We start from the raw sequence: 22,917 nt of genomic DNA, 5'->3' as shown, positions 1-22,917 counted from the left end.
CTACAGCGTCTCTCATACACATAATGTGGTTTTAGGACGCAAACCACATATCATCATCATCATCATCATCATCATCATTATTATTATTATTATTATTATTATTATTATTATTATTATTATTATTATTATTATTATTATTATTATTATTATTATTATTATTATTATTATTATTATTATCTCAAATGAAGTACATCGTAGCATCGTACGTAGTGGTGTTCGTAATATATTAGGACTACTGTTCCGACGGCGATGTGTAAATAAAGGCGTTTTTTAGCTGCTTGTTCAATAAACAAACAAACAAGCTGCTGTTATAAGAAGCAAGAACTGCACGTCATTTCCTGTCCCCAGATAAGTATAATTGTCAACGTTGACTATTCCTGCTAACATGCTCAAACGAGTCCATGTGACCGCATAAAGAGGGGGGGGGGGGTAAGCAAAACGAAACTACTCACGACAACTTCTGCAAAGCGAAACTATTGCTTTGTCTAAACTTGCATTGCGCGGGATTATTAACTACCATCGCTAACATTTGCTGTTAATTCGCTCAGACGAGTCTATTTACCTGCGGAGGAAGGGAGCGACGCTAGCTGCGTCTGTCAGCGAGCGTTCAGCAGTTACGAAACTATGACCACAGAACAGCTACCATCTTCTATTACTTTATCGAACTTGCAATTGTGGGATTGTATGAACTTGTGCGCCAGCGTAATTCAAACGCTAGCTTTAACTCATGTGCTGACCTGCTCAGACAAGTCCATCTGACTGCGGAGGAGAGCTGGGTTTGGGACTCTTGTGTGTGGGCACGTGTGCGTGAACTCTACAGCGAAACAAAGTCACCGAGCACCGATGGCTAACAACGGCGCTTCGGGCATGGTCAGAGTTAAACTGGACTTGCGGTGCGTCCTACCGCATCGGGGACCGCACAATTTGGTGTGGATCATCGCCGACAGATCGAAGACCCCGACGATTGGGCATTTCGCGCGATTGGTGCAATCGAAGTACGGCGTCCCCAAGAGTGCCGAACTCTACCTGGACGACGCTCTGCTGCCGCATGGAGAACCGATTGCCATGTTGAATGACAAAGACACCGTGAGGTAAACAGGATGCGTGGTACATTCTAATACTTTGCCGAAATCAGTGACCTCTCGTCTAACTCGCAAATGGAGGAACCATGCAAGTTTTCCCGCGATAGATATATTGCACATATACAGACTTGCTTGCGAGTTCGCTTTTGGTGAATAGTTGCAAGCTATTTCGGAACAAGAATACTGCACGCGGAATGTAAAGAGAAGAAGAAATCATAAGTGCATCATGTGAAAATATTGTCGCTGCTCAACATCATATAATTAGCAGGTTTTTAATTTGGAACTCCGATGATCGAGTGTAGCCTATTGACGATGATTGATATGTTAGGGTTAACGTCTCAAAACCACCATATGATTATGAGAGGCGCCCTATAGGAGGGCTTCAGAAATTTCTACCACCTAGGGTTCTTTAACGTGCACCCGAATCTGAGCACACGGGCCTATAGCATTCTCGCCTCCATCGAAAATGCAGCCGCCGCAGCCGAGATTTGATCCCGCGACCTGCGGGTCAGCAGCCGAGTACCTTAGCCACTAGACCACTGCGGCGGGGAGGTAGTCTTTTAAGTTAACTGTTATAGCTTACTGTGAGTGCACATGCGTACAGCACAGTCGAACTGTTGTGCGCTTTTTTGGCCTCAAGTGCATATATATATATATATATATATATATATATATATATATATATATATATATATATATATATATATATATATATATATATATATATATATATATATAAGGAACAGAAGTGTATACCTAAGGGCTTGTTTTTCCGTGTTTTGACACAATAATAATGAGATCTAACAGACAATAATGCCAAGGAATGTATAGGGGATGTTATTAGAACCAATGTAATGTAAATAAAAAGAAAGAAAAGTGTGTGAAAAAATAACCTGCCGTGAACAGGAATTGAACCTACGACCTCCGAGAGCATCGAACGTGTTATTCGGAAGTCGTAGGTTCGATTCCTGCTCACGGCAAGTTATTTTTCACCCACTTTTCTTCTTACTTGGCATTATTGTCTGTTAGATCTCATTGATATATATATATATATATATATATATAATTATAAGTGTGTGTGTGTGTGACAAAACAGACCACTCGCGCACTGTATCTAAGTTCAAAACCAGGCCGTGCTTTCCTGCACAATAATTACTTTCTAAGACGTTTTACAGCGAAAGCTGTTATAAAATCACAACTCGGGTCACACGCGGCTGTCCGTCGCCGCCGCCAGTGTCCGTAACCACACTGTGCGAAATTAGAAAAAAAGAACATACCACCAATCAAACAGTGGCGCTCAAACCCGGGTACGCTGGGTGCCAGCCCAGTATTCTACCACTGAGCTACGCCTGTGCTCGCGACCTATTGGCAAACTTGCCTTAGGCAGGCTTGATGTCGGGAAAGCAATCGCGTTGATACGACTTATGAAGCCTTTTAAAACATCAAAATAACAACCAGTCATCGCACAATGCAAATAGCGTGACGAGTGGGTCGTCCAATGCTCCAACCCATTACAAAAGCTTGTTCTTGTTCCCATATTAACTGTGGCGCATAGCCACTTCAGCCATAATTCCTCATCCTCGTCAGCCACTGCATGAACAATTGGCACGAATTTCCTTGCAAGTGTTTAGCCGATACCGCGCTTCTCAGAAGAATGACGAAACATAGCATAGGTTGGTATGTGGGGTTTAACGTCCCAAAACCACCATATGATTATGAGAGACGCCATAGTGGAGGGCTCCGGAAATTTCGACCACCTGGGGTTCTTTAACGTGCACACAAATCTGAGCACACGGGCCTACAACATTCCCGCCTTCATCGGAAATGCAGCCGCCGCAGCCGGTATACGAACCCGCGACCTGCGGGTCAGCAGCCGAGTACCTTAGCTACTAGACCACAGTGGCGGGGCCGAAACATAACATAGCGAATTCCGGCCTACTACCCCAAAAAATTTATTATTAATGCCCTTGTGGGTATCCAGCAAGTGTGCTTGCAGCAGCTATCAAATGAGTGTTCTGAAAAGGCTCTGAAAGGCCGCTCTTCTAGCCTTCGATGTGATTGTGCTGTGCCTTCCGAACAGGCCTGGTGTTTTTTTTTTTTTTTTTTTCAGTTGGCTGGATGTAAACATGGTATTTGCATCCTGTCAGAGTGTACAGGTTTTGTGTGTCTTTGTGTGTTGTGCGTGCTTGAGACATTTATCACTATAGCTAAAGTAAACAAAAAGTGGTTAATTAAGTCTACATTCAGCTGCCTTATCGTAAGTGTCAATACTGTACTTCATTGTTCTTCTGTATTAAATAAAAGTTGTGATTCAATTAGTTATTACAGACTTAGCATCAGTTGCGCCCCTTTGCAGCATTTCGCATGCAATTGCAGCTACTAGTTACTGGCTCAAAACTAAGCGCAAAAAGCTTAGTTCTGTTCCTGTTTGAACTAAGCTGCCAGTACAAAAAATGTTTTTTTTTTTTTTCAATTTAAAAACAAAAAACAAATACCACGTGGAGCCTTAACACGTTAAATGAGACCCTGAAACAGTTTTGAAGATTTCTTATAAATGTATTGAGCTGGTAAAGCAAGTCCTAAGGATCATTTTAAGATTGATTTAAATCCTCTGAATCAACTTGTAATTCTTACAAGACTAAACATTTGAATCGCTCCAGATCGCAGCGGCTCAGCCAATCTAGTTTTCAGCTTTTCAAACTTTTTACACGTAGAATCATTCCAGTAGGCATAACATCTAGTGACCAATCTTGTTTGATATTTCAGTCTACATCATGGAACCTGCCGAGGGCAGCGAGCGTCGTCTGCTTGTCTTACAGCTTGCTCCGTGTTGACATGAGCTGAGCAGGAGTGTTTACCTCAAAGTTTCTCTTCTCGGACACAATGAATTGCCTTAGCTGTGTTATGTACCGCATACTGAGCAATCGATGACCTTCAAAGGTGCAACGTAGTGCAATGTTTGTGAGGCATCTAGCGAGTGGGATCGATTTAGCCCATCGCAGCAATGAGTGTCGCGCTCTCGCTATTTGGTGAAACGCTATAATCCACGCGTCTGCCGCTGTAACTTGACCCCTGAAGACTCGGCCGCATCGCCTGAGTTTACGCTCATGGGTGATTGTCTTCAAATTCTTTTTGTTCATTTGCATGCCTTTGCAGGTTGTTGCTATGCAGGAAAATCAACTAAAATTGGCTGGTAGTGTGGTGGCACCTGTCGGAGCTGATGTCAACCACTCTGTCATCTTCGTGCGGCGTGCATGCCGACAGGCGCATTGGGCGATCTCGGAGGCAATGACTGGGTGAAGCTCGAACCGTCCGGTGCACATTATGATCACCAAAGGTGCCAGCGTGTCTCATGAGTTGAGGAAGCAAGGCAGGGGTGAGAAGGAGGGTATAGACATAATTTTCCGTAGCGGCCTTAGTACCTGGTGTGTCGCTAAATTTCTGGCACAGATTATTTGGTGCTCTAGCGTCAACTCTGACAAAGCTTTAAAAAAAAAATAGTTTCGGGGTCCTTTAGATCTCGGTGATCATTGTAGAACTGTCTGAGGATGAATAATCAGTGGCATTATAAATGCTTACACATGTATGATTACAAATTACCCAGCTCTTAATTGACTACAGAAATGTAGAATGAATATACATTCTAATAGCTTCATCGCTAGTTGTATAATTGAACAATATTCCCTCATTTATTCTATGGAATACGTGCTGTTGAATCTTGAATGCAGAAAAACTCATGTCTTTAATTCATGATTTTTCTTCATAATGTCTTACTCACTGTATTGTGAATTTAAAAAGAAACTTGGCCTCGACCGCATCAGTTCAGGTACGAAACTAATGAATGCATTAGTACTAGTACATGTAGTGAACGACAGGAAAAGGAATGAAGCAGCCTAATTTTTGTTAATTGCAACCTTATGTAACCACCAAATCATGAAGGCATAGGAAAAGCACAGAGAAAGTTAATTGAAGCTACAATTTACATGCAAGTGTAGATAATGCATGATAAGCTAGAGCAGATGAATTTCGTACACTGCATTTGTTCCAAGTATTGATTTTTGAACACTTTTTCATACTTTCTTTCTCAGAGTTGTTGGAGCTATCAAACAACAGTCCCCAAGTTCCAGTTTAGAACCCATTGCCAATGCAGAACCATCGTCAGTGACTGATGAACGAATTAAGACAGAGATCAAGCAGGAAGATCCAGGGAGCAGTAGTAGTGTTCACGTTGCCTGCCCCATTGCCATCAAGTTAGAATCATCGGATTCAGATTCCAGCGGCGAAGGCGGTATGGAACTGTCACAAGTGACCCATCAGCCTATTAAGAGAAAGGTCAAGTGGCAAAATCCAAGCAGCGGTGGCAGCATCGATGTTGCAGCGGCCGTCCATATACCACCGTCGGATTTAGATTCCCACACAGGTCGACGGCGTTCGTGTTTGCACACCCCGCCTTCGGACATGCCACCGGCTCCTGCTAGAGAACCACCTTGCGTAGTGTACTTGACTGCGTCCACTAAGGAAGCCTCTGTGAAGTTGGAGTGCCAACCACTTTCCAGGAATGGCCACGATCCACAGGTACCTGATGCGATCCGAGGTACCCCTAGCCTTCCCTGAACTTGTTGTTCCGACAGGCGAGATGCGATTGGTACGAAGGTCAGTACATGCTGCATCTGAGTATTCGTTTCACGTTATTTATTTTGAGCATTCATTTTCAGTGATGAAAGTGCTACTCCAATAGAGAATTGCGGCTCTATGGTTCTCCAAACAGTAGTATTTCTTAGCAATTGCTCCAAATCTGCTCCGAAATGACTCTGAGATAATGAGAATGACGAACTTTTACTGTTTGACCAACTCATAAGTCCTAAAAAAACAGAAAAAAAATCTGTGCTATCATCGCAGCATGCTGCTAGTGTGCAGCATTATCGGTTCCAATTTCACTTGTGTGACGTGAATTGGCATATTAATCACATAGCTCATTTGGCTGGTTTTTTTTTCGTCAGCTAGACATGCAGGCTAATGCGGTGAAATACAAAAATGGGCAAGACTGCTTTTATCTCACACCGACGATCTACTGTTTATTTAACAGCAGTTATATGGGACTGTGGTTGCTTCTCAAATGTGGTGCTCAGTTTTTCCAGTTTTACTTGATCTATGCCACAAATACTAGTATTTTGCATTGTACCTCATTTCACAGCAATTTTCGACAACCTGCCATTGTTTGCTACATGAAATTTACATTGATTGTTGCCTGTGAAATATATTTAATACGAAATATAAATATTTATGAGATGTTTTCTCACACTCCAGTTGAGGTATAGCAAATTTGATATCTGCTCCTAAAACACCAATACCTGCCTTAAACTAGCATTTTTTTTTCTGCTCCGAAAGGACTTATGGCTGCTCCAGAGCAGTAATATTCCTGCTCCAAGATATGCTCTAGAAAGTGAAAAGGCCCTTTCATCGCTGAATTTTATTTTACTAGCTAAAAGTGCAATACAGTATCGAGACATAGTGTGGACTTCTGATTGATTTTGACTGCCTGTGGTTTCTTGAAGTACATTTTAAATCTAACTACAAGAACGCCCATGGGTGTCGTCCCCATCCTGGGAATCTCGCCCAAATCCTTGAACTTAGTGGAGAAACACCTTAGCTGCTGTGGCAGGTGGGCTGGGTGGTTAATGAGAGGCAATTGTAATTGCCTACTTTGCATACAGTCAGCCCACCAATGGACAGTACAACGGACCGCCAATTGCTTACAGCTTTGTTGTTTTCGAGGACATCTATTACAGTGGTTTACAGAGCTTCAGAGGTTGGGAAGTGCAAACATAAACAGCATAAAGTTTGACGACATATTGAGCGCTAAGAGACAGGGACAGGAGAGAGTGGACACCACAATAGCGCATTGTGGTGTCCACTCTCTCCTGTCCCTGTCTCTTAGCGCTCAATATGTCGTCAAGCTCCCTTTACCAACACGCCCAAAAAATGGCACTGCTAGCATAAAGTTCTTGCTTGAAAGCTTTTGAGCATCACTTGCTCAAGAGACACAACGGCAAGTTCTATGTTCGGACTGCCAAGTTAATTCATTTATACTCGTAGCTTACTGTAAGAATGCTACAGTTAAAGTGTCATTGCGGGTTGGTTATTGGATAAGACAAAGAGGTCCAAGATTTAATTTTGGGATTTCGTACCATAACTACACTGTCTCAATGGCAGAGCTCAAAAGAATTTTCTTCGAAACTTATGACATCAAAGAAACACTAAAGTGAAGCAATAAATTAGTTTACACTGATGTATTGTACTCTAGGAAAGGAATATGTCTACTAAGGACTGGCAATAATGATGGAGCTGAACATTGAGAGTGAAATAACTAGAACGGGGTCGAACAAATTCGGCAAGCATCCTCAAATCATAAATGGTAGTGTACCATTGTCCCTCATGAGAAAGGTATACAACAGCTGCATCTTACCTATGGAGCAGAACCCTGTGGGTTTACAAAGAGGGTTCAGCTTAAATTGAGAACGACGCAGCGAGCAATGGAAAGAAAAATGGTAGGTGTAACCTTAAGAGACAAGAAGAGAGCTGAGTGGTTCAGGGAACAAGCGGGGGTTAAGGATATCATAGTTGAAATCAAGAAGAAATGGACTGGGCACGTAGGCAGGACAACCGCTGGTCATTAAGGGTAACTGATTGGATTCCAAGAGAAGGAGAATGCACGAGAGGGAGACAGAGAATTAGATAGGCAGATGAGATTACGAAGTTTGCTGGTATAACATGGCATCAGGAAGCACAAGATCGGGTTGACTGGGGGAACATGGAAAAAGACCTTTGCCCTGCGGTAGGCGTAGTGAGGGTGATAATTGTACTCTAGAAACTCCAGTGTTGGATATTTCCCCATCGCATGTCTATTAGCCCACAAGAAAGTGGTGTCAAGATTTTCGCTTTCAAATTCTCTGTCGAAATCTTCAATGACGACACCATAAATTTAGAAGGTTTTTTTTCCTTCTTTATTTGTGTTGGTCGCACTGGCCAAATGAAATGTCCTGAAACTTCGTATGTTAAGCCCCAGGCTCCCTGAGAAGACAATGTACACTATAATTACCAGTTGAGAACAATGTCGGACCTAGTAAACGCCATCAACATGTATGACATGGCTACTGGCGTGGGAACATCTACAATCGCTGTATATGCTTCCTAAGGGAGCAGAGTAGTGCACAGGTTCGCCATCTTGCCCGGTTAGCAACCAAAGTTATGCGGCGAAGCTGCGCTGTGGTTTTGCAGGCAATTTGCTTAAGCCTCTCGCTGATCGCTGAAGCGTGTTGCCGATTGCCAGTCAACGTGCCTGGCGTGTCAACAACCGGCGAAGAAAGAAGAAACACTTGCTTTCGAGACTGTGGCATGGGAGTTCAAAAGCATTTTTTTAGTCTGTTCAGTAACACAAAACGCAAAGGGGTAGCGTTGTGCCTAATAACATGCACTGCCACCACCGCATGGCCTAGTGGCGCCAGCTATGGGAGGTAAGAAATAACTCACAAACACATAAACACAAAATATAGGTCCTCCGAGATTTAAGGAGCACCCCAATAAGCCTACAGCACTGATTATTTCAGCATGTTTTTCGAAAATAGTGCCATATCCACGCAAATACTTTGCTGTTGAAGCTTGAAGATATGAATGTAAAACAAATAAAAGCACCAGCTCGTAGCTAACAAGCTACAGAGTGCACAACGGTCACTTGATAGACTCCAGGCGAATGGCTACAGCTTTAGGCAGTGTGGCCTATGCGCCAGCTTCTCGGCAGTGCGTGGTTGCTACAGGCATTGTAAAACTGATGCGCTACTCTGCTGCATAAATGTTGCGCACACAGTGACTCTAGCAACATCAAGATGGCGTTGGAATCTGCATTTCTTCCAGGCTCAATTTTTCGCTTATCAAGCATCTTCTAGAAGCAAGAAGGGTGGAGAAGGTCTTGGTATCGCGGGAGAGTAATTCACTAATATGAAAGAGAGTTCTGTTTCTGTTGAGTGTCTCCTTATATCTCTGGTGGGTTTGAACAATGCAAATATACGGATTAAAAGTGTGACGTAGGCACTACCTTCCGTGGCCAAATATGGCACCTCACTGAGTTGCTGCGGGAACCACGAGCCACTATTGCCACCTGCACTTTTTTCGGCAAATTTCCTCCATCACCAAGCATTTCTTTGTTGAATGAGCAGCGTTTTCAGTGCAGTAACGAAAAGGTGGCCTAGAAATACCTAAAGAACTTAAAAGCATTTGAGCATTGTCTGCTAAGACATTTATTGTCATCACTAATTATGCTTCTAATATCATTTCAGGTCCCACTGCCTAGTTGAATCTCCTTCAACCTACTGTCCCATCGTCACTCTCCCAAAGTCATGAGGTGCAAGTTACATTTCATTACTTTAATAAAACAGTTCACAAAATCTCGCTCGTCTTTTTGTTTATCAAGTTTTCTGCTGTTACACTGTAACATCTTACCAGAAAAGTTGCTGGCACATATTTTCCATGAGCCATTGGTATGTTCACTACAAAGAATACAAGAGCGAATCAGGCACTAATGGTTAAGGATGTCATTAGGCAGTTAATACTACGTAATGGCACAACCCTATTTGTTATAAACTTAATCCACAGGCCTTATATAGCCTCGAATAGTGATTAATAAATTGGACGACAAAAGCATGAGAAAATGCAAGCATAATGCGACAAGATACGGCTGGCCCGTTGTTCTTTTGAGACATCTTGAAAGTGCGGCGAAACGAGCTTTACAGTGATATTGATCATTCGCGGTGCACGGCGCAATGTTTCAAGCACACACATTAAACGAGATTCCCTGCAATCACTTTTTAATGAGCACGTGGTGACTTGTCTCCACGCTGCTTGAAGTGTGTCGAATGACACTCTGCAGGTACTGCACTGTCACATTTCCGCGAAATCCGGAGGCTATTTCGCCCCACCGCAGAACAGACGAGACAAGGGACTGCCATTTGTCCTGCATGTGCAAGAAGAGATTGACAAGCTGATGAAGATTCGGCTAGCACTGTCATGTTCCTAGCTTCATGTGTTTGGCACCACAAAACAACCACACTCAAATCTCACTATAACAAAAATGCATGTTACAGGAAAGTTATTTTGGTATACCAGAGAATTCCTCACAAAGGTATATTGCCAAGACCGAGGTTTACATTTTACTCCGTGACATCCTAAAAAAAAAAATGTCAGCCTTACCCACAGTTATCAATGTCCTTCCTACCGAGCATTTACGTAAGTGCCCCATTTAACTGCAATTACCCATTTTCCTGACGTCAAGTACTTTCAAATATTTCAGTAAGTTGGCTTTGACGTACCGACGTACCTCAGTGTTGCTAGACTTATTTATTTAATTTATTTATCAGTACTACAATCCCTGCTTGGAAATTTTGTAAGGTGAAAAGTTGATCACATGATGTGGTACAATGAAATTCGTGGAACAGGTGGTAAGTGTAACCGGGTTGCATATTTTGTGCGACCGAAAACAGAAAATGGGCCGACAACAAAAGAAATGCAGTTATGCGTCTGTAGATACAAGCACACATGCATATAATGCATATAATTTATACATAATGCATATAATGCCAGACACTTGAACGTCCTAGTACATTTCATCGGGGATTTTGACATCACTGCTCAACCACACATAATGTCTTAGGTATTAACGACAAACAGTTATCTCTTGGTGTGTGCACTGTCCAAGTTAACCGAGAAAAAGTACTTGTGGTTTGAAATGGAATCGGCTAGCACAACTGCCTTTCTCGGGTGAAAGGCGGGAACTGTTCTTTTTGCAGTGCAAACATTTTTTTTTTGCATTGCTACTGAGTAAAGTTACGTTCTTAAGTAAAGTAGACAGCGGTAATTTCGCATCTTTCGCTGTGTCTCCCATGTTGAACTCGCAGCAACTAAACATGGCAGATTTGACCAGTGCAGAACTATGGAAACTTCAGCGAGTTGTCTCTTCATGTTATGTGATAAACACACATTAATTTGTAACACATTATTTTCCTTTAATTTTTTAATGCCTTTTGCTGAAATGTTTTACGTCAAATATTAGATTCTGGAGATTTAAGAGCCAGAATTAACACGTTAACTGGCATGCTACAAGAGGGACTCTCGGTTATTTTTAAACAACTCGAAGTTCTTCAATATGTGTGCCAATCGACACACATAGGGTCACACTTAGTTGGCTTACTATCTCTGCAAACAAGGCTTCAGTGTTGGAGTCAAAGCTCCTTTCAAGAGAAGGCATTTATACATTGCTCAGCAGTGAATTCCCATCCATAAATCCTGCAAAGGGTTTCAGAACTCGCGTGACAGAGAAACTTCTATCGCACATCACTCCCGGCAAGTGAAAACGAAGGAGTCTTTCTTCAAGTTCCACGACTGGACAGCAGCTATTTCTGCAAGCATTTGGCGACGTTTCTGCTCATGCCTGAAATGTCGTCTCGCACGAGAGCTCCATTAATCTACACATGCACTGCAAGAACTACGGGGCAGCTTATCTGCACTACAAATAATAACAGTAATAATAATAATATGATCTTTATTAGGGGTTTTACGAGCTAGAACCATAATGTGATTACGGGAGACGCCATGTGGAGAGTCCCAGAAATTTTGACCATCTGGCGTTCTTTAAAGTGCACTGAAATTGCAACGTGAGCCAGGAAAATTCTTGCACTGCAGCATTTCACCTGTGTCGCCATGGATATGCGTGTAAATGAAAATGCGCATCGCATCTACCCTACCTCTAGTCTGGCCATCGAAAAACACTCTATACATTGCACTGCATGTAACAATTGAAGTGAGGATGCAATGCACTGCCACTGTGCTGAAACTTTTATGCTGCAGGAAAGCTACCTCGGAAGGTTTTGCAAGTCGTCTACACTATGCAAGACTAGGCTTCCTTGTGAAATGCAATATTCTGCCGCAATGGACTTTGCGGCAGTGACAAAAATCACGCTTCGAAGGTACATCACGGAGTTTCGCGTTGCATCGCACTTTTTTTCCACGACGAACTGATGTTGTGACAAAAGCGCAAATTTTTTCACTACTACAATGCATAGCTACCTCATCGGGTCCGTGAAACAGGCACGTTATCTGTGGCAGCTGCTTTCGCAGATTTTTTATGTAATCTGGATTGCAGGCGTGCTGGGAAACCTTGTGGGCTGTAAAAAATCGAAAGGTCTTCAGAACTTATTTCCCCACTGTCATTTTCGTCGTACACACGTGCGTATGAACGCATCATCCTGTACACATAGATACATCATACGCACGTTAAAAAAGATGTAAATTGGTATGGAAGGCAGAAAAAAGGACAATCTGCCCTTGAACAAGACCCGACTTCTTGGAAAAAAACAACAGAAGAGCGTTAGCACTCAAGAAGTGATACGTTTCACAGGATGCGTATGAAAATTTGCACGTGACAAAATATATTGAGGTGGAAAGATGAATACTCAGATGATAAAGCAGTAATGAATGTGACAACACAAGTACTTTACATTTTACTTAGAAAAATGAGCAACAAAAATGAAATCTAAGCAATGCAGAATTGTGATTCTCGAGCTTATGTGGACATATTCTCATAAAGAAAGAGTGCATATTCGAGAGCTAAATTAAAGGAACAACATGCGTGTTTATTTTTTGCAAAATGTTCATTTCAACATTTACTGTAATGCCAGCATATTTGCGGAAATTTTGCCATGCATAGTAAACTCTAGGTATGGCAAAAAATTTTTTTTTCCAGCAAGTTTTAAGTGCAGTTTTCGTCCAGCAGTATTCCAGACACAGTAATATTTATTCTAATATGGTAGCGCTGAGCGAAATGCACGAATGACTGACAAGAAAATAGGACAGGACAAGAGGTGCGCACTCTTCTGTCCTGTTTTGATTGATTGATATTGATTGAATGTGGGGTATAACGTCCCAAAACCACCATATGATTATGAGAGACGCCGTAGTGAAGGGCTCCGGAAATTTCGACCACCTGGGGTTCTTTAACGTGCACCCAAATCTGAGCACACGGGCCTACAACATTTCCTCCTCCATCGATCCTGTCCTCTTTTTCCGTGAGTCGTTCGCATTGCGCTCAGCGCGACTACATTACAATGCATGTCATTTGATGTGAAACTGTCACAATGGCGAAACCTTGATGTACAACTCATCTGGTAGATTATTGTTCCTCTAAAGCATATGTTATAAGTATTTTATAACTATTTATAAATTAATGCGATGTAAAAGGAAAACAACCAGCGGAGACATTAATGACAAGGGAATGTGCGGAGAAACATTTACGAAAAAACGAAACTCTTCTATATACAGAAATAAATAAGAATATAACAGAAATAGACAGTTTATGAGGACAGAAAAAGAAACCAGAGATGTAACACAGACAGAGCAAACGGCCAAAGCACTGAAAAAAAAAAAAGATATAACACTACAACAAAGGAAAGTGATAGACACAGGTGTATGAACAGATAAAACACAAACAGAAACAGATTAATGGACATGAAAATCAATAGTTCTGTGCCTTTTAGTTTTGGTCATAATGTATTAGAAGTCCTGAAAAAATTCAGCTAATGCCCCACAATATTGCCAATTAACTGATTAAGACATACTGATTGGCTAGTTAGTAATGAGCATTTATGACAGCATTCATTAAAAGACCACTAAACAACCACTGCAAATGAAAAGAATGTGCGTGTTTTACTCTCCAGGAGTTTCCTGTAGCACAATTTGTGATGCCAGCTGCCTGTTCACATGACATCATACGGAATTAAGCTCGCAATCGCTACATGTATGAGAAGTATGAGTTGTGAACTCTCCCCTACTCTGCCATAGTGTCACATGTCTATTCTGATTGATTGATCAATATGTAGGGTTTAACGACCCAGAACCACCATATGATTATGAGAGACGCCGTGGTGGAGGGCTTCGGAAATTCTGACCACCTGAGGTTCTTTAACGTGTACCCAAATCTGAGCACACTGGCCTACAGTCACTAAGACGTTTGTCCTGTGGCCTGACCAAAACCACTTCATGTATGCGCGGTGGTGCACGTGCGAGTATTGATTGGCACAACATTCTCTGCCTTTCCGTGAATAAATTATCTCTCTCTGCACTACATTCAACTGGTAGCCTGTACGACATGATTAAAACGAAAAGAAAGTCCCAAGTGACCTTGTGTACCATCCAAAGTTGTCACAGCACGCTTTCAGTACAATGTGCTGGGTGTTGGCTTCGCAGAACGGTCTGAAGAAAGAATGTGAGCTTCACGAGCGTAAACATCTGACCTCGTTTATGATGCCAAGTAATAAATTTTACGGTTAAAGTTTTAGATGCCTCTTGGCAAGAGATGCCAGTGTGGGGCATTATCACCACATAAATTTGTAGTTTGGGTGCAGTAAACCAATTGTTGAAAGCCAGTGCAAGTTTTATACACAATATTGATCAGAAATAACAGACAATAATGCCAGGGAAAGTGTAGGGGTTGTTATTAGAATCGCAGTTTAAGTGCGTGGCAAGAAAAGTAGACGAAAAAATAACTTGCCACCAGCCGCTGGTAAGTAATCTTTTCGTCCACGTTTCTTGCTACACATTTACATTATATTTACACTCAGACCTCTATATAACAAACATGGATATAACGAAATATCAGTTGTAACGAAGTTAATGAAAAATAATCTTGCAATCGATACAGTGTAAGAATAACTCTTATAACGAAATATCGGATATAACAAACTTATTTTTCTATAAGATGCATCTTCGTTATAACGAGGTTTGAGTGTACTTCCAATAGTATCCTCTATACTAACCCTGGCATTATTGTCTGTCATTTCTCATTAATATTGTGCCTGACAAAGAAAACGAGCCCTTCAATTTACACTTTCCATCAATCAGCGTAGGTGTTGCGTCCTTCCTCGGTACTGGTGTTGCTTTGGTGCAAAAACATTGTATTCTTCCATTACTAAAGATTGCGAAGGCGATATTAAACAAGGGTAACGTAAGTGGTATCATACTCACCATTATATATCACGACGCACACTCTGTCGGCGCACTGTTCTTCTCGAAGGCTCTCTAGCCAACTGGTCACACTTGTGCAGCTGCAAGTAATTGAATATCAAGAGTGCCATTACTTAAACTCGTACAGTGCGTTTGAAGTACGAAGCTACAAACACAGTCACAAACTTTGAAGTGCGAAGCAGCTTATGGTCGAGCTCAATCCAACGTGTGTGGCCACCCTTACTGCGCATGCGCAACATCTGGCCCAAGCACTTCCAGAATGCGCTCATGCGCAACTAGGGCGTTCAGGCCTGCATAAGTGCTCCGCCGCGGCGGTCTAGTGGTGAAGGTACTCGGCTGCTCAATTGCAGGTCGAATTCCGGCTGTGGCGGCTGCATTTTCGACAGAGGCGAAAATATTGTAGGCTCGTGTGCTCAGATTTGGGCGCACGTTAAAGAACCTCAGGTGGTCGAAATTTCCAGAGCCTACGGCGTCTCTCATAATCATATGGTGGTTTTGGGATGTTAAACCCCACATATCAATCAATGCAGGCCTGCGTAAGTGGCTGTGTAAGAGGCTGTGGCCTCTCTTCCTTGCACTCAGCAATCACGTGACGGTGACGGGGAACGAGATTCTTAATACACACGACGAACGCACGGGCTCCTGCGCAGAGCGGCAATGATCCCGCATGACGTGGTGATGAACCCGCGCAACGCGCTCCAACCAGAGTTTGGGATGCGTTGACAGCAACAGAAAGTACAGTGAATTCATGGTGTGCTCCAGTTGCAAGGACGCGTTAATATCGGGCAAGGTGCCGGTAGTGAACGCAACTTTTAAGTCGACCCATGCGCTGCTTCGCGTGCTACTTATGGTCCCTGTTTAGTGGGAGAGGGTGTGATTTCTATTGGTTGAAGCAGGTGTGACACCCAATTTTCTATCATAATGTGTGTAACAGGAGCGAATCCTTATGCGTACACAAACAAGCGGGCAAAAGTTAGGTCGAGTGCTTCATTGAATGACTTTATAAAGACACAAGCAGCCTGATAGTCAAGTAACACTAGCGCACTTGGTGGCAATGGCGTAAGAAGTGGCTTGCTGTGCGAGTATCTGCGCTCTGGCCAACGATTTTGTTTTCTGGTAAGAGGCATGTGCAGTCGAGCCACTTCAGCTTTCTTCAGCTTGGCATTGAAACTGAACGATTTGAGTGGCTCAAACTCAAGTAGAAGATGACGGTTCTGCTCCACAGAACATGACATCACACACGCCATGCATGGCGAAATGGCGGTCGTCGGCGATAGGCAGGGTTTATACTCAAACCTCGATATAACAAACCCAGATATAACGAAATATTGGTTATAACAAAGTAAACGAAGAATACTCTTGCAATGTATGTCGTCTTAGGAATACAGTTTTACAACAAATTTTTTTATATAACTAACTTATTTTTACGCAAGCTGCTACTTCGTTACAAAGACGTTTGACTGTAGCTGGTGACTTTTAGAGCTTATACTGCACTGAAGTATTCTCTGAGAGTCCATTTTTCATATCTGTATAAGTGCGATAAGCCCCCTACTTGTATTTTCACTGAAAACTGTAAATTGTTGGGTGATTGTGTCATGGGCCCTTAACTGCCTTGTTGGTTTTCTTTAAAATTTGTGAATAAACTATATAGGGGTTCTCTGCAGTGTCTTGGCACAAACAGGCGAGTAATATCTTCTCTTCTAAAACTTTTAACCGCCTCCTAAGTTTCCAGAGATCTGGGTTGCTATTCCGGACGTCTGTTGAATTCTGCAACATTGTCACCTCGGATTGACCTGGACGGCCGCTGCGGCCACTCTTATTTACTGAAAATGCCATCATCACGAAATCTGACAATACAATGAAATTCGATGACTGGTTCCAGGACAGCAATTTCCTAAGGGTAGGCATGGCGTGATGCCCCCCCTCCCCTTGACAGCCCAAAAGAGAGGCGCAATGTCTACCCGATATTTTTAATCACTTGGACCAATAGGTCAGCAATAAAAGGTGGAGCCCACTCAAAAAATCTATTTTGTGCTAAGAGCTCACTCAGACACAGACCCACTGAGCAGTTGTTCAATCGGACTCACGAGGACTCGGACCAAAATATTACTTACTCAGACCCACAAGCCGATCTGAGTATGAGTGAGTCGACTCATCTGTGAATTTGCCGGCCTTTGTTTGGACCTTTACTGTCACATTTGAGAGAGAAGGGTTGTGGCCACAGAGGATTCCCACAGTGGTGACACGAGGCCCCCCAGCATTGTATCCCAAGAAATGTGTATTTTCTTCTAATGTAGTTGTGCTTAGCAAAATTCACAAACGAGTAATGAAACAAGAGGACAGAACATATGGTGTCCCGTTCTCTCGTTTCGTTAGTTGCAAATCAGCCATTGGGGCTAGTTGGTAGCGGTTCATTGTAGAAGTGAAGCGCTGTACGCAACAGGAACTAGAGGAGAAAAGAATACAAGTGCACAAGTGCGCATGTGTCGTTCTTCTCTCCTCCAGTCCCTGTTATGTACTGCGCCCCACTTTTACCTTTCATAATGTTTCGTTAGTCGTTTGTGTGGATTTCACTCAGCGCAGCTTCATAACAATGCCTTGCCAACTAGCCCAAATCGAAGCTTTGCTAAATGTTTACTTCTCATTTTTACTTCCAGAAAGCCAGAAAACGAAAGCAGGCTATTGTGAGAAGCATGCTATATTTTGGACTCTACAAGTGAAAGTGGGGGGGGGGGGGGGGGGGGCATTGCTGCTCAAAAGAACTTTCACCTCTCTCTCGCAACTGTTAAGGAACCCTGAACATGAGTGTTTATTAAGTGACGGAAAACTAGAGAATGTAAACGCAAACCTCGTGAACGAAGTCACATCCAGCATGATGACGCAGAGCATGTTGTTCTGTACACTGGGAGGTTCAGCGAGCATTTCCAGACATTCATAGACTTCGCTGCAAATCAGAAGGCAGGGTGGGAAGAGCAGCTGAAGGTGTCAAAGCTCACAATCACTCCTACTAGGTCTCTAAGCTGTTGTATCAGTAGGTCTCAGCGCCGTCATATTGGGCTGCTAACTTTGCTGTTTTGTATCTTTTAACAAATAAAAGAACAGCGCTACATTGTTCCAGGGGCGGTGCCAGAATATTTTTTTGACGGGGGGGGGGGGGGGGCACTCACGACAAGCGAGTTGCTTCAGAGGGGGCAGGGAGGCTGGGAACATAGGCATTGTGTTTTGACTATGCTTGATCTTGGGGGGGCAATGGAGGGAAAATGAAATTTTGTGAGAAGGGAAGAGCCGGAGCCCCCCTCCCCCCATACCCTATGCTGGGACCACCCCTGCGGTGTACGATTGCACATAAAAACGCATGTCCTGGGAGCCACACATAACATCGATACGAGTACATGTATAACACTGCTACCCAGACAATGGCGTCCAAATATTCATAACGAATATTGAACCCTCCCTGGGTGCACCCTGCTATTTGAATACACTTAAAAATTTGCACCTTCGCATGAAGACATTGCACACGGAAAGGTCAGGCTGTATTGACAAGTGAAATGCAAAGCAATATGAATATGTCTACTTGCACTGTGCACGGTCGAAATTCAGGCCACTCCGACAATTTGATGAGTTGACCGCACAGCGTATCCCGCATGGCCTTGTCTACACCGATGACCTGTCGAGTGGACAGATGCGAATTTCGGGCGGCAATAGAATCCATGCTTTACGTGATGTTCATTTATTTACGGCACACTGTGGTCGAAAGAGCGAGCAGAGGGGCACAACAGAAAGCAATTGAGAAAATGCAGCAAAGAAATGCAAGCAACAAAAGCGTGGTGAGGCAATTGAACACAGTGTAACCAACGCCTCCTATACTCAAAGTACAGGAGGCGTTGGTGTAACAAATATAGTAAAATGACAGCAAGGTAATGCAAGTCGTAACTAGGGAAATATAGGAATTTTGAGACAGCTTGTTTGTATGATATGTGTGCATTCAGGGGTGGAGGGTTCTTTGCAGCACCCCTCCCTATATATCAATATATGAGGCAGAGCTGCCCCCTCCCCACAAGTCGCGGCGTCCACCAGTGTGTGAAGTTGACTTTGCATTCTCCTCCCCCCCTGAGGTGACAAGGAGGGGGGGTGGCTGCCCTCACCCCACCCCCTCCCGTGCGCACACCTGCGGTTATGAGAAGAAAGACGCATAGTTACGGAAGTCCAGATTATCATTATTACAAATGCCTCAAGGGGCAATGTGTTCTATACATATGTGGTACGAGGACAGAAAGAAAACATGAACATATTCGTACGTGCGAAGCAACGTTTAAGAGTGTAAACATGCGTAAACATGCCTTAGGTAAGTTTCCGGGCTAATATTAAAGTTAGGAGAATAAAGCTATCGTATAAATTAGAGCCTTACAACTGCTCTTTGGTACTGTGAAACATGAGCGCTGTTCGGGAGATATTTCTCGGGTAAGCATTAAGAATAAAACGGACCGTTTTCGGTTGCGCCCCCTCAACGTGGGTCCCAAACGACACAAGCATAATCTGGCTTCAGTACCATGCAAAAAGGGACTTAATTTCTGAGGGTCCTGCTTTCAGAATGTACTTTAAGAAACCGAGGTTTTTAAGGGTGCAACAACGAGAACACAAACGTACGATTGGAAGTGTGTAGCGCACTTACTGCAAACTTCATCACCAGGGAATAAACATGTCGCTGAACCTTCGCCATCTCGACAGCGCTGGTGCTAAGCACGGCTGTAAACGAAGCTCTTAAGATGCCGGAGTCACGTGCAGCAGTTGTGCGAAATATTAATTGTTTAGGCTCTTGACCGAACCAACGGAGGAAAGGACGGTTAAAACACCCGCTAACACAACACTTTGCTTTCTTGTCTACAACTACTGTTGGCTTGTACGAATCGTTTTCACCACTGTTAGCAGATGAAGTAATGTGATCAGGCTAAACTTGAACAACAGCACGTGTGAAAAGAAAAAAAAATTGCCGTTCTTGCGTAGAAATGGCGCGAGAACAGCGCCTGGCGGAGTTCAAAATCCCGCGCTAATGTTGGTCTTGTGTAGGTCTTGTTGCCGTTCCAAACGCTGCGCTTGGTGATGCTTCACTGCCTTGAACGCCGCGTAGGTGTGCATTGCGAGCAATGCAGCGATTACCTTGTCAATCGCGCGCTTGCTGAGGCGGGATTGCGACTTGCGTAGTGCGCGCCGGATGTTTCTGAAAGATTTTTAAGTACTGCGATAACATCATTGGTTATTCCAGCAGTCTATATTACATCAAATCTTTTTAGTTTGCATTGCATAGATTCAGTGCATTGTTAGCCTTGTTGTCGACCTGTACTGACCATTGCATGACCAGTCAACATAATCATCACGATCAGCGCATAAAAAAAGGACAAAAACACGAGTGCACGACACAAGCACTGGTCATGCACTTTCTTGCGTTTTTGTCCTTTTTGTGCGCTGATCGTGATGAGTATATGTGCACTAGCACAATTTGCTATTTCAGTCAACAGGACAAGGTGGAAAGCCGGTCTCCTAAAGTGCAAAGCAATTAAAGGGGTGATGCAACACCTTTCTATAGCCGTGGGGTTACATTCACTAAAGGAGTTAGCTCATGCCTAACGAGCTGATCGGCGCAAAAGTTTTTAGAATCCGTCCACGCAGTGCGAACGGAGTTGCAAAAATCTTTCACTATAAAGCACCATTTGTCGAGAAAAGAGAAAGCGATTTTTAGCCGACTTCAGAATTCATTGTGAATTCCAGCACGCGCGCTGCGCTACAATATTTGCCCCACGTGTTCTTGGTGGCCTCTGCTACCAATCAGCAGCATTTTTTGACAAAGCTAAAAAAGAGCAGCAGGACCCACTTTAAAACTATCGCAAAACTTAAACTCGACGCATGCAGTAAATTAAGTGTGGGCACGAGGTCGTTGAAACTGTAAGGATGGCACCTATGTATTTTCCTTTCTGGTGTGGAGAGCTGTGTGTGCCAATGCCAATAAATGCACATCTTGGTGTAATGTGGCAACTCGTTCCATTCGTCGGAGGAATGCCCTCTGCATGCGACTCTACACCCATTCCGCTCTACTCTCCATTGTGAAAACAGTGAACTCCACAAACTATACATCTACATTACTTTACCACCCGTGCTTTTGGGTCAGGTAGAAGACAATGTCTTAGCTCATCTTGCTAAGGACCACAGAATTTTTAAACTAAGGTGAAAGTTTATAAATTACTTTAAATCACACCAAAGAGATGGATGTGGACAAGACAGCACCTTGGTGCGCTTCAAAGTAATGTTTAAACATGAATGTCTACCATCTAGCCTAACGCACACAAATGGCAAAAGGAGGACAAATTATAAAAGTGCACAGACACACGCTCTAAGAGTGCCTCTAATATATTGTCAATTCTATCAATCATTCTGTTTTAATTTGCTCATTTTGTAGGTTCTTGTGTGAAAACAATGTTCTTAAATGAAGCTGTAGCTGCATTGGCAATGACAAACTTTCATGAACTTGAGGCACAAACATGACACAAAAATTGGATCGAATCTTTTATTGCACTTAGTGAGCAAGGTTTACAGGTCACTGTTGTGCAACAACAGCAAAAGTTTTAAGTAAGCTGTCCAATCAGGGAAATGTGTGTCTAACACAACTGTAAAATTTCGTAATAATTAACTTGCATACGAGCAAAACAAACTCTCCAGCCACGTTTAGTCAATAGCTTTTAATATTAAAATAAATATTTGGCCCTAAATCTTGAAACCCATACAGTTTCTTCTTCAGGGGGTGGCTATCTAGCCGGCTTTGAAACTAGCCGCTTGAAACCCATACAGTTTCTTCTTCAGGGGGTGGTTATCTAGCCGGCTTTGAAACTAGCCGCTTTTATAAGTGATGTTCCCCTCACCACTATCGTTCTTCCCGCCATTCTTGTCGCTGCCTTGCTTTCTCCATTGGTTCTGCAGACAGTGTATATGTATACTTGACAGGGTCCTAGCTGAGCGGTTAGTATCTCCAGGTATTATTTGGACACGCCAAGACTAAGAATAGCCTTTTGGTGTGGCTACCTTCCGACCGGGCATTGTCGAAATTGATGCAATGGTCATCGACACGGAAGGTAGTCGCACCGTACATATGTAGTTTCAATGCTGCATAAAACGCTTCTGCAGAAAGATAAACCATCCAATTAACTTCGACGCCACCTGGGTCATCGACAGAAGAAATAGATGCACCAAAAGGCCATTCTTAGAGTCTTGGTGTGTCCAAACAACACATGGAAACGTTAACGACTCAAACAAAACCCTGACGAGCATGCATGTACACAGTCTGTAGAACCAATGCAGAAAGCAATGCAGCAGCAACAACGGCAGAAAGGACGGTGGAGAGGGGACACCCTTAAGAAAAGCTGCTAGCTTCAGAGCCAGTCGGACAGTCACCCCTGAATAAAAGAATATAAATGAATCTCGAAATTCACACCGCAGCGCATCGAAATAGATATTTTTGTACTGCCTGATACTGAATGAAAATGAGATGGTAAACACTTTAGTGACGATTATTTCAAAAGTGGCAGATTCATCGCAGCAATGTCTAGAAGACTTTCGGGCACTGCCATGAAGATTGGAACACTTTGATTGAAGCAACGGCAAATGGTTTCTGCGGAAGCCCGCAAGGTGGCGAAAGGGTTAAAAAAGGGAAGGAAGACAAAGACCCCTTCGTAGCATGAAGCAATAAGGAAATTCATATGGATTTCCTTGTGGCTTCGTG

At 43.1% G+C, this 22,917-nt stretch overlaps 2 protein-coding genes across 2 annotated transcripts; one reads left to right on the top strand and one right to left on the bottom strand.

The window, feature by feature from the left end:
- Positions 1-523: 523 nt before the first annotated feature.
- Positions 524-9,527, top strand: LOC119179820 (uncharacterized). Its single transcript, XM_037430940.2, has 3 exons — positions 524-1,091; positions 5,171-5,735; positions 9,416-9,527. The coding sequence occupies exons 1-2, from the start codon at positions 844-846 to the stop codon at positions 5,694-5,696; spliced, it is 774 nt and encodes a 257-aa protein (XP_037286837.2). The 5' UTR covers positions 524-843; the 3' UTR covers positions 5,697-5,735; positions 9,416-9,527.
- Positions 9,528-9,926: 399 nt separating this feature from the next.
- On the bottom strand, positions 9,927-20,059 carry LOC119179703 (uncharacterized). Its single transcript, XM_037430821.2, has 6 exons — positions 19,822-20,059; positions 18,728-18,816; positions 17,998-18,093; positions 15,150-15,229; positions 12,198-12,295; positions 9,927-10,089 (listed from the first exon to the last, which is right to left on the bottom strand). The coding sequence occupies exons 1-6, from the start codon at positions 19,867-19,869 to the stop codon at positions 9,937-9,939; spliced, it is 564 nt and encodes a 187-aa protein (XP_037286718.2). The 5' UTR covers positions 19,870-20,059; the 3' UTR covers positions 9,927-9,936.
- Positions 20,060-22,917: the final 2,858 nt, after the last annotated feature.

Source organism: Rhipicephalus microplus, chromosome 7 (assembly GCF_043290135.1).
Source record: "Rhipicephalus microplus isolate Deutch F79 chromosome 7, USDA_Rmic, whole genome shotgun sequence".
Taxonomy (NCBI): Eukaryota; Metazoa; Arthropoda; class Arachnida; order Ixodida; family Ixodidae; genus Rhipicephalus; species Rhipicephalus microplus.
Note: the sequence above shows the minus strand (reverse complement) of the source record. Positions and strands in the feature narration are given on the sequence as shown.

Bases quoted from the DNA above. Each gene is read 5' to 3' on its own strand.
- LOC119179820 (XM_037430940.2), top strand. From the start codon at position 844: ATGGCTAACAACGGCGCTTCGGGCATGGTCAGAGTTAAACTGGACTTG. The intron at 1,092-5,170 runs GTAAACAGGATG...TTTCTTTCTCAG, and splicing joins AATGACAAAGACACCGTGAG to AGTTGTTGGAGCTATCAAAC.
- LOC119179703 (XM_037430821.2), bottom strand. From the start codon at position 19,869: ATGGCGAAGGTTCAGCGACATGTTTATTCCCTGGTGATGAAGTTTGCA. The intron at 15,230-17,997 runs GTTTGCGTTTAC...AATTACTTGCAG, and splicing joins GATGTGACTTCGTTCACGAG to CTGCACAAGTGTGACCAGTT. The intron at 12,296-15,149 runs GTGAGTATGATA...GATTTTTTACAG, and splicing joins GTGCGTCGTGATATATAATG to CCCACAAGGTTTCCCAGCAC.